This window comes from Neltuma alba, unplaced genomic scaffold (assembly GCF_004799145.2).
Source record: "Neltuma alba isolate B1F8T4 unplaced genomic scaffold, ASM479914v2 tig00013179_pilon, whole genome shotgun sequence".
In the NCBI taxonomy this organism is placed as follows: Eukaryota; Viridiplantae; Streptophyta; class Magnoliopsida; order Fabales; family Fabaceae; genus Neltuma; species Neltuma alba.
Genome location: NW_021637489.1, coordinates 34,407 through 46,209, shown reverse-complemented (window position 1 = coordinate 46,209; position 11,803 = coordinate 34,407). Strand labels below are relative to the sequence as shown.

General features: G+C 39.9%; 3 protein-coding genes across 4 annotated transcripts; all 3 read right to left on the bottom strand.

The window, feature by feature from the left end:
- Positions 1–308: 308 nt before the first annotated feature.
- On the bottom strand, positions 309–2,204 carry LOC114735159 (peroxidase 31-like). The gene has a single exon (XM_028922830.1). It carries the CDS (start codon positions 2,184–2,186, stop codon positions 1,065–1,067), a length of 1,122 nt encoding a protein of 373 aa, XP_028778663.1. The 5' UTR covers positions 2,187–2,204; the 3' UTR covers positions 309–1,064.
- A 1,756-nt stretch (positions 2,205–3,960) lies between these two features.
- LOC114735149 (senescence-associated carboxylesterase 101-like) lies at positions 3,961–7,232 on the bottom strand. 2 transcript variants are annotated; one of them, XM_028922820.1, is made up of 5 exons: positions 7,172–7,232; positions 6,916–7,039; positions 6,505–6,832; positions 5,797–6,318; positions 3,961–5,456 (listed from the first exon to the last, which is right to left on the bottom strand). In XM_028922820.1, the coding sequence occupies exons 2-5, from the start codon at positions 6,936–6,938 to the stop codon at positions 4,662–4,664; spliced, it is 1,668 nt and encodes a 555-aa protein (XP_028778653.1). In that variant the 5' UTR covers positions 6,939–7,039; positions 7,172–7,232; the 3' UTR covers positions 3,961–4,661. The 2 variants fall into 2 exon arrangements, with proteins under 2 accessions (XP_028778653.1, XP_028778652.1); XM_028922819.1 differs by lacking the exon at positions 7,172–7,232 and having other exon boundaries at positions 6,916–7,145.
- A 1,498-nt stretch (positions 7,233–8,730) lies between these two features.
- On the bottom strand, positions 8,731–9,302 carry LOC114735172 (gibberellin-regulated protein 14-like). The gene is made up of 2 exons (XM_028922848.1): positions 9,059–9,302; positions 8,731–8,915 (listed from the first exon to the last, which is right to left on the bottom strand). Exons 1-2 carry the CDS (start codon positions 9,300–9,302, stop codon positions 8,731–8,733), a joined length of 429 nt encoding a protein of 142 aa, XP_028778681.1.
- Positions 9,303–11,803: the final 2,501 nt, after the last annotated feature.

Sequence of the window (11,803 nt, the reverse complement as noted above, 5' to 3'; positions counted from 1 at the left end):
CGGGCTAGAGTAGCCCGCACCGTGACGGGCTGGGAAAACATCAACCCAAGCCCGCCTTTTATTTTGGCGGGCTGGCGGGCTGGGCCCGCGGGCCCAGCCCGTATTACCAGCTCTAGTCAGCGTCTCTTTTAAGCAGGGCAGTGTTGTCCTTATCGTTAAAATATATTTTTTTAAACTGTTTTATTTTTTATATTTAATTTGGATACCGCCCATTTGGGAACTTGAGATTATAAATTCACTTAAAGCAATGAGATGAGAAGACAACTGAAAAATGAATCGTGGGGCATCAAGACTCATAAAAGAAAAAGAAGCATCACCCTGACATGGGCGCTTGCCCTGGGGATTATCAAAAGGGTCTCAAGATTCCTAACCCGCCATCACAAAATTCCACTCTAACTCACCATTCTGACCTTCAACAAAACTCATCACGGATCATGCACCAATTAGTATTACACCTACATTGCTCTTACCGGCAAACAAGACAGGAAAAAGAAGCGATTAATTAACATCATGCGTAATGACTACACAGACCTTCGTTTGATTCATGCGTGAGCTTTGAAAACCAGCTCTTTACAAACACCAATTCTCAGACGCCCAAAGCGGTGAAGTTCAACCTACTCGCAATCGCACAGGCAGTATATTCTCAAACCAAAATTCGGATTACTAAATTTTCTCCATCGTCTTGTTCCCATCATTTAGGCGCAGTTACTCGTCTCAGTATGAAGATTTAATATATATGGTGGTTTGCATCAATCACGCAGAATCATTGACAGTCAACCCAAATCCCAACTTTTAGGATCCACACGAGCAGGGAAAAGAGGGCTTTATTGGACTTCATGACAGTTGGAGATGATCGAAAAGCATTTAAAGACCAACAGCTTAAACCGGCTCACACTAAGTAACTACGTATGTGGATGTATAATTGATCCTTCTAGAAATATCAACTTCACAGATAGATATATGAATGAGAACATAATTATCACCGTCTGACGCTCGCAACCAAGGATTAATTTCGAAACTAACAATATTACTCTCCCCGCATACCCATGGCTTCAACTCAAACATCAGTTCACTTGATCGCATCTTCGCCTGATCTCTCCTTTCCGTCCGGTCTTCACTCCCAAGAGACTCAGTTTCTGCATTGCCTGTCCAAACGCCTGAAGGAACTTGTTCTCATCCGCTGCGAACTGTTCCACAAACGGCCGCGTTCTCGGGTCGTTGTACAGCCCGTGATCCGATTTCAAAACCCCCAGACCCTTTGGGAGGTTCTGGAAGTACATATTATCGAACTTATTGGGGGTCATTATGTCATTGAACACAGATAACGTGGGATTCTTCTTGTAATCTGAGCATGCCTGCTGCAACCCCTGCGCGAATCGAGGGTTGTAGTTAGGATCGTAAAGGGAAGAGGTGCTGTAGTTGTAGATATCTCTGCTGATTTCGCTGCAATGGGAGAATCCAATGGTGTGGGCTCCGCTCAGGGCCACCATTTCTTGGACGGAGAATCCTCTGGAGGAGAAGATCTCGATGATCTGCGACATTGGCATGGTTGGTCTGGGGAGATTGCCCTCGATAGTGGAAGCCATGGAAACGCGGCCGTCCCTGCGACCAAGGTAGACATTGTAGTAGGGGCCGCCGAGCATGGTAACGAGGTCGCGAGTGGCGACGGCGAGGATGTCGGCGCAGGAGACAGTGTTGGGGCAAGCGAGCTCGAGAGCGGTCTTGGCGCGGACAATGACATCGAAGCCGTCGCCGGGGAGGGAGAGGTTGATGTCGGCGTCGCGCTCAGCCCTGTTGAAGGGAGTGGAGGAGATGAGGACGGAGGCGTCACAGCCGTTGGGGAGGCAGTCGTGAAGGAAGAGGCGGAGGGTGGCGCCGGCGGTGGTAGGGCTGGTGATCTGCTTGTTGGTAATGGTATCCTGGATGATGTGAGGGAACTGGGGGCAGGATTTGCTGTAATAGTCCAAGGAGAGTTTGGAGTGGGAGGGAAGAAGAAGTAAAGAGAGAGAAGCGAGGAATAAAAAGAGAATGGAGGCGGCCATAGGGGGAGGTAACAGCAGTGACAGAAGAGGAAGCTCCCAAGAAGTAATGGGGGAAGGAGGGCGGAGAGGAGGAAAATAATTAGCTGGGGCAGGGAGGGGGAAACGCGCTCTCTGCACAGCATCCGCATCTTGCTCAATGCTCATTAGCTGGATATCGGCGCATTTTTCCAAAATCAATCAATGCCATCCATGTAAATAAACAATATGGCAGCTGGTCACCCCAAAAAAAAAAAAAAAAAACAATAGGGCAACTCCAAAGAGTACCAAAGTTCGGCCCCTGCATATCTCTGCCCACATTTTAGGCTTTTACTCTGAACCAACGCCCCTTGACACCGCCTTTGCGGCAAAAAAAAAAAAAAAAAAGGTCGCTCAATGCTAGTACGCCCGGCATACTTTTTATATGACCTAAGAAATTGTAAATAAATATTTGGCCTGAAGAACTTTAAAATAAATTATCATATTCATGATTACATCTCAAGACCCATATATATGTGGTGTCAAAACTAAGTGCCGGGTTGCATTGATTTTAAAAGAAATATTTTCGTTGTAAAATATTTATAAGATGAGTTTTATCTTATGAGGCGCAAAAATACTTTTCTAATAGATCCCATTATTATAGTTTTTATAATAAGATGTAATTTTCCTTTTTCTTTTTTTCTTTTTTAAATCAATTTACATTGATTTATTTTTTCAGTGGTTTTATAGAAAATTCGTTCGAGTTATTGATCATGAAACTATGAGCCCCATTTTTTACCGTATCCATGACAAGGTTGACGTTTCCATGTTGCCATTGAGCATTACATTAACGCCTGTGAGATTAATGTATAAGCTGCTTAGTTGCTTTTATATTTCCATATATCAATTTCTATTTGAAAAATAAAAATACTGAAAAAATAAAAGTTGTTTGGATTTGCCCAAGAAGTTACAAAGAAAGTGTAAGGTTCGGGCTTCCGAAAGCTAAGTATCATTTTCCTACGTATTAAAAAATGCCCTTCACTATTTTATAAGAAGTTCAATTTTTTGTCTTTTACCCTGGATTATCCAACATGAAAATTAAACAAGGAAAGTAAGATATGAAGTCATATTAAGAAATATACATGTTTAAGACATTAAAATTGTTTTGCATAAATTAGGGAATTTATGGATCCGTGATTTTGAAATTTTCAAATATTTTTTTTTTTCCAAAAAAGAGAGAGAGAGAATGAGGCAGAGGGGGCACAGGACAGCACATGGATTTACAATCACTGTACAGAAAAGAAAAGGGAATGAAGGATGAATTCGTAGGGGGGAGCACTGATCACGGGGGACGCGGTTTTCGGTGCTGGAGTTCCGCGGGCGGTGGGTCTCTCCTCTGTACCCATTCTTGCCCACTCCACACCAATATGATTCATGCCTAATGCCTAAATTAAATTACATCCTATTTTTAATTTAATTCACTTTTACTATATTTAATATCTCCCATTTGACGCGCCCTTTTTATTTTACATCTAATCGCACAACAAAAATAATTACATCTTAATTTTTTTTAATAAAACATGATTGAAAACTCTTTTTACCAGAAGTGTGACCAATGTAATAAGTGCAAGGTATGATCCGAGAAAATTTTGGACCTGTTTATTCATGGGAGATGGGATGTCGGAGTGGAAAAGCATAGCTTTTGTAAAAACCATGACAAAATGTACAAAATTTAAAAGAGGATGATAATTTTTTTCACACACACATATATAGGCGTACGATGAATGTGACGGAATTAAGAGGGTGACATGAATCATGATGAGAGTGGGTTCCATTATGGTTCTGCTGGGCTTATTATATTTCAGTTATCACCAACGTTAGTGAATAGCAATAACTAAGGTACGTGTTTTTTTAGTAATAATAATAATACATCTGTCAAAAAGCTATTGAAGAGAGTTGCTTCTGCCAAAATTAGAGGGGTTTTATTTTTGACAAACGTGATCCTAAATACATCCTACCCCTCTCTGCATGCATCAATAATTTCTTGAATAGCCAATCCTCAAATCATTCTCCTTCCAGCATCCTAACTGCCATTCTTCCTTTGATCACTTCATATCATATATCACATTCTATAATAATAACACTTTGTTATAGATAAACTTGAATATATTAAATTACAAGGTCCACATATAAAACGATTCTACATTTTTTTTGGGCCTTGGGCTTTCTGGATCCATGATTCACAGCAGACAACCCCCCCCCCCCCAAAAAAAATGAAGAGCATAGGGTTTTCTCCTGCCCTCGGACTGTCACTGATGTTCTTAGCTTCTATGCTGTCACAATTGCCATTAACCGTGAAGCCCATGAACACATCTTTTTGCACCGTCTTCGCATTCTCTACTATTAATCACTGACTCCTTGCTTTAACCTTCAACAAAGACGCCGCCCTCCTATACTTTCTTCTCTATATAGCATACCAAAATAATTTTGGTCGGGGTATGGAATTATTCAATCAAAGCAGACAATGACACACACCCACACACAGGAAGATCCCTCAGTCTAACATACCATAAATATCACCTTAAAACCACCGGAAGAAATAAGGAATACGACATAAGTTCAAAGTGGAATGAGGTGAGCGATCCCAGTTGATTTTGAAGCCGGTTACTCAAGGGAGAAATCGTATTCACCCTTCTCATACGCAGCATGTTTCTTCATGAAGTTGGCCAGTCGGGAGTCATATGAAGCTCCCTTGAATGTTTTGTAATCTTTCCACCAGCGCATATAGCTGCTATCCTCCAAGAAAATCTCCGGCGACACTGTATAATTCTTCAGCAACCCATACACATACTCCTCAAACTCCTCCAACCTCTTCATCGCCTCTTGCTTCTCTGCCACACTGGACCCTGCAGCCTTGCATTTTCGCAGCGAAATGAGAGCTTCTTCCACGTGTGCCCAGAAGCACGAATCCATCGTCAATATAGATTGCACATTCTTTCTATTTATCGACTCTGCTTTCTTATCTTCTTCCTTCCACTTCTGTAGCTGTTTGTAATGCTCTGATCTTCCTTTGTTTATGTAGTCTTCTCCTCCCTCCTTGTAGTACTTGGCTATGTCCAATGGTTCCACCATTCTCCTGTAATTAGTCCCAGCATAGAGCCATCGGGTACGAAAAACTCCAACTTCTTTCTGGGGCTTCTTCTCTACCTCTTCAACCATATCTTTCCAGTAATTGTTGAGGATCTTGACGAACATGAGAACGTCCTGGTCCCTTGGAAACCAATCGTTCTTGTAACTGTCATAGTACCCTGTTCTCCGATTCTTGGAAATTTTCTTGTACCACTCCAGTTGGGCCATATACGTTTTCATTTCATCCAGCCTCTTGTCAGGGATAAACCGTTTCCTCTTATTCAGAGTCAGCAGCAGCTCGTGCCTCTCCAAATCTTTCACCAGATCGTTCTGACACATCCAATTTGACAAAGAAACACCCGGTTAGATTCAAACTGGATTTTTTTTTTGAATGATAATTGGAAAACACGTAACAATTACAAGAGTACAACCCAAACTAACATGCCTTACTCTCCTTGATCACCATCCGCCTCAGAAACAGTGGGAGGAGGGCAATCAAAGAGGCAAAATTGCCATCAAAAACTGGATTTTCTTTACATCATTCTTTCATTCAGTTTATCTCACTTTTTAATATTCAAGTCCAGTATTTTTTCTCAAGAAAGAAAAGAGATAAGATCTTCTAAAAGTGCACGATACATTATATTTCCAGTACAGATTCGGGTTGCGATACCTGCGACAAATGTGAGTTTGAAAATCCCAAAGCCTGCAACTGCGAAGCGAGGCTCGCCTGTAGTAAATTTTGAGCCATGTTGGGAACATCAGAGTCCTTGCAAATCGCCTTACTACTGAGCCTCTCCACAATATTTCCATATCCTGGGATTTGCGGTCCTTGATTCTGGGTACTCATTTCCTTCAGAAGCCTCGAAATAGAATCGGGGTTCTCAGAACAAGTAGAACCGCAATCAGAACACAAGAGGAATGTTCCGAAGGGCCTGTACGAATCGTTGGAAATGAAGGAGGAATCCAGTGGGTCACGGTGAGAGGCTACATGCAGAAAGCAAGAGTTCCAACTGCTGCTTCGTGATATGGCTTCTTGCAGGTGTTTGTCTCCGATAAGTGGAGAACCAAAGGTGATGCAGAGTGGACGCTTGTCCGATAAACCCATCTTCTCTATCAGCCACAGAGTGAAAAGAGAAGCAACTGATCCTCCAACACCAAGCCCAGTGACAATCACCGGTTTCTCGAGATCGATCTGCATTCAGCAAAAACCCAGACACCTAACTATCAATCTCAGTAGTCACTTTTGCTCGAGTTCGGCATCGTTTTATTTGTTTGACTAGTTCAGTTGTCTAGTATGAAAGTCAACGCGCTGAAAAAAAATCTTCATAACTCCTCAGGGATCCACGGGCTATTGACGAAATGAAGGAGAAGTACGTACCTCTGATTTTAGTTGACCAAGACTCGGTCGATGATCATTGAAGAGGGACATTGCGGGTTGATTAAGCGAGAAGTAGGGGTTTTTCTTGGAACAGAGAAATTCGAAGGGGTTATCCATCATGTCCGAAGAGCAAAGCAAATCAGGTCCGACACGGTTTTGGGCAGTCCCAAACGCTATAATCGTCGAATCTGATTCATTGCTACGCTTTTTCCAGAATAGATTCTCGTTTGGATGGGTTTCTGCGTTCAGGTCGGCGATAAGATTCCATGGAGCGGAGAGAAGACCAGAGCTGGCCACAAACGATGCAGTCTCAAATCCGCTGCTAAATCTGCAACCGAAAGACAAGAAAGAGTAAGAAGCAGAAGTGATTCTTGAGAATAAAAATGAATCAAAAAGCTCATATTCACATACAATTGAGTTGTGCCTTGCGTCATCCTCAATCTTCAGTAATGTTCAAGAGCAATTCGCAAGAGACGACTACTCAGCTGTCCGAGATGACGATATATAATCAGCTAACAACTGCACACGAAATTTCCTGGAAGACACGCAGAAATGAAGTGCAAGATTCGGTGACTTTCCAAGTCAATACGCGCCTCAAAGTCGTCGAAGGCAATTTTTTTTTTTTTAACCCAATTGAGATGGGGATAAACAAACAAAAAGCGAATACCAGGATCCTTGGGGCAGGCAGACATGGCAAACTCTCGAAAGACTCTTGTTCTCGTTGCCGGATTCGGTCCACTGTTTACAAGCAACGCCAGTTATGTCCTGTGATGTTTTATTTATAATTTGCCTGGGTGTTGTTCGTTAACGAAATAAATTCCATAATAGTTCGGTAGGCGTTGGTAATCCTCTAGAAAAGGAATATAAAGTCATTTTTGGAAAGAATTCAAGGCTGCAAAATTACGCGTGATTTCCCAATCTTCCGCTAATAACTTCTTTAAGGAGAGGCAACTGTTTCTTGTCATGTATTGCCAAATTCTTATTATAAGTTTCAAATAACTAATTTATAAATAATAAATAATTAGTTAAAAATTATAAATAGGTTAGAAATATATTTTTATTTTTAAATATATTCTTGTAATAAATGAGAAAAAAATGAAAGAGGATATATAAAAAAGGTGATAAGAGAAAAATAATTAAAAGTAACATTAAAAAATACATTAAATATTAAGACAAATTTAAATTAAAACTTATAGAATAAACCACGTACTTTTATGAATTTGAAGGTTATAAATAGAATTACATGGAGTATAATTCACATGCTCCTACATGAGCATGTTACCATGTAAAAGGTTGGCCCAAAAAAAAAAAAAAAGTTACCATGTGAAAAGAATTAAGTTTCTTTCCACAACTACAAGAAACCGAGAGTCAGATACATAAAAGTGAAAAAGTGTCTGTATAGTCAACAGTTATAGTGGATACAAATTTTTTTTTTTCACTTTCTTATATCTTCTACATAAGTCTTGCTGAATTGACTTACTATAATAAATCAAGCTAGGTTTTTATGAAAAATGTAAAATTTTCATTTTCCCCCTCCTCTCTGGCAAGGATAACCACATGAACTGGGCCTTCTTGACTACTTCACGCCAGGAAGCAGCGTAAACTACTGAATCAAAGCTTTCCCCTTTCTACCAAAAGAAAAGGCCTTTCCCGTGCTTCACCCTTTTTCTTTTGGGCCACCATGCAACATTTCAGGCTCCAAAAAACTTCATGCCCCAAATGTTCCAACCCATTGATCCAGTGTTCTCAGACTATAATTTTTGTTCAATAATAAAAAAGAAGCTTCAATATTTATATCAGCTGTAATTATTTCATTGAAGACGCTGCATTATTAAGTTGCACAATTTTTTCCCCGAAAGGAAACTAGACTTCCAAAGAAATCTCACATGATGTGGCAGAGCAGAGAAATGTTCCCGATGCTTCTCAGAGTCAACAACTTCACAAAAACGGAGAATTGTGGGAGATAAGGGAAGTTTCCAAGCAGAGTAATAAATTAAATTGGCCTCGAAAAATTTAGTGCTTCTGGACGATATCTGAGAACAATGGGGATATGGACAACACAGGGAGTGTTGACCTTAAATAATACAGTACAGCCGGTAAAGAACCTGGTGCTTTCTCAGTAATTGAAGGCGAAGAAAAGCACTGGAAAAATCATTAATAATGAGAACAACATAGTATGTAGTTGAAAAGGAAAGAGCTGAGGAAAATATGGAATGTAATATAAAACTAAGGGCACTTGGGTCTGTTGCCGTGGGTGAGCATATCAGTGTAACACTTGCCACAGACTTCACGGTTGCCGAAAGTACCAGGTGGGACACATTTGCAGCGTTCACAGCATGTCGTGCATGCTCTCATACAAACTCTTTTCCTCGAGTGCACTTGGCATCTATACTCACAAAGCGGCACGCAGTCTGCCCATGAACCAGTTTCAATAATTATCATATCAATTTACGTACTTGCACACACTCACAACTAATAATATCAACGATTGCTCATGGCTTCATACGTATGTTTGTGTGTGTGTGTGTGTGTTATTTCGGTTACTGGTATTTACCCTTGTTTGATTTGACTATCGGAGCTGCAGGTGGAGCTGGCGCGACCGGCGGCTTCACCGGTGATGGTGGAACTGGGGCCTTCTCCGGCGCCGGAGGACTTGGATATGGGGTCTTTACGACTGGAGGCGGAGGAGTTACTGGCTTCACTGGTTGCGGAGGGGCATGCGCCCCCACAGGTGGGGCATCTGGTGGTGGTGACAGGGGGGATTTCACGTAGTTTATCTGTAGATCAAATAACATCATGTTTTTCTATTATACGTATATTATATACATATCAATTATAAAGATATTGGTAGCTGATACACTCTTCCAGGGATCTGATTAGTTTTCCATTCTTCAACTTTCATCAGTCATACGCAGAGAATCCACTTTCTGTGTTTGGTTTTGCTAAAATTAAAGAGTGAGCACTCAAAGCTGTTTAAGATGTGTGGCGAAAATTTAGTCTTGGGAAAGCCAAAGCAAACCAACAAACAAGTGAATCATATACCTTTATCTTAACTTTGCCATCATGTGAATGAACCTGCAGGGAGAGAAAGGAGGGAAGATTGCCAAAGTTAGTGCACTTAAACCAGTCCCACCCCATCACTTGTTACACAAATCTGTTTCTGGGAGAGTGAAGCATATACCTCTGTTGCGACCACAAGGAAAAGGGCCAGCAGAAGAATGGCAGATTTGGAAGCCATTGTTGTATAGAAGAAGCCAAGAGCGTAGGCAGTGAGTGTTGATCGAAGAGTCAAGTGCCAGTTACAGCAGCTTATATAGAGAGGGAGGATAAAGAGATATAATTTTCAAAGCATATTAAAATATGGTGCACAGAGTCAGTAAGCTATATTTTAGGGAGTGTGTCGCTGTCCCCAAAGCTGAGAGATAGGGTGTGAACCCACATGCTTGTGCTGAACTAGAATATGCATATGTATATATATCATCAAAGTGTGCGTCCGCCAGCAATGAATGGTGCTACACTCGAAGCATGTTCATATGAATGAACTTGAACTAATAATTAACACGCCTCTCCACAGATGAGATCTCATCACTTCTCACCTAATCATCTCCATATATGACGAATTTTGCAGTCAGGTTACTGTATTAAAATGGACCGTTTTATTGCATACCCTCCTGTTCTTAATCATTCATGTCATCTCACAGAGGCTTGGAGATCGAGTAACACACAAACACTGACTCGCAGCAAGTATTGCACATGGGGCAAATATGGGAAGCACGTGGGCCAAATACTGGCTGGCACCGAAGCTTTCCTTTCAAGTCAACTTGAAGGAGGAGGAAAACATGTCTGTAACACAGCTAATGATGTTGTTGTTGGCAAAGCTAATATTTTTGGTATCTGTGCGAGTTTGTCAGTTCGTGATTAAAGCTGAAAAGCATAGGAAAGAGCAATGCAGACAGAAGGACTGCACAACGCACAAGGGCTGGGCTGGTTCCAATGAGCTTCTCCGTCGATTCCAGACTTGAACAAGAAGATATGCCTTTGTCGCCACTGATTGAGTAGTTATATATGATTGAGGTAGGCGTTTAAATATTAATATCTTGATATGGTCCCTTTTTTATTGATCACCGAAATTAATCTTGTTCAAATTAAAGCATTTTATTCTGAAGTTTTTAAAATTTTGAAATAAATATAATGTATGACATTTATTTTCCCTCTTTTTTTAATTTATAAGATTTTAATGGAAAATATTATTTTTGCAGCCAATTCACATCGTAATTGGTGGAATTAGAATGTAGATGCCACGGTAACAAGAATGTACCTTCTCTATGTAGCAAAAAATTTGGTTAAATTGTGACTAATAATTTTTAACTATATTAGTTTAAGGTACTTTTACTATAATTTCTTAAAATTATTTTAAAAAATTTCAAAGGTTTCTGGCAGAAAATTATAATTATTGGAAAAGAAAATTCTTATTGTTAATCTAGAGAAGCCGTCGGTGATCCTCCCGATCTGACAGGGCCAAGCAGCGGGACTTTAATGAAAACGGCACAACGCGACCTTTACCTGCGAAGTCCGCTTGTCATAAATATTTATATGTAAATTAAGATAAAATACTTTTTATATACTTATTTTGTATGGTATAAAATATTTAATTAATTTAGACAAAATTACATAAATTCATTTTCTTTACCAGTACATAAATTGGTATGAATTTTTTCGGCCAAGTAAATTCATATGAATTGGCGTACTTTTTTAATTTAAGAAAATTCTTTTTATTGGAGATTTTACTTATTCCTAGAAACATTAATTAATCATTATTTCAATAATCTTGATTACTCCTAGTATGTAGAAAGAGGCAGCACTACAAAAACTCTAATGAGGATGTGAATGTAATTATTTCTTAATTAATCGAAAAGGCGGATTTGTTCCCCTCGTTATTTTCCATTTATACTTTTTCATGTAACAGTAATTTTTTTTAATGAGACATAATATATAAATAGAATAAAATGGATAGATTAATAAAATCATTAAATTATCTCCGGTTAAAAAAAGAAAATTATTAAATTATAAACATAAAATAATAGTGAAGAATAATTAAATTGTGGGGAGGGGAGGGAGATGAATAATTGATAGATTTGGGGGGAGAGCCTAGGATTCCAGAGGGTGGGCCAGGGCCAGCCCAGCAAGTCCCCATTCTATATAACTCGCCCTCACACAAAAAAAATGGCCTCTCTGAAATGTTTATTATTGCCTCACATCTTACCTACTCCGCTTCCTCTGCACCACTATTATTATTATT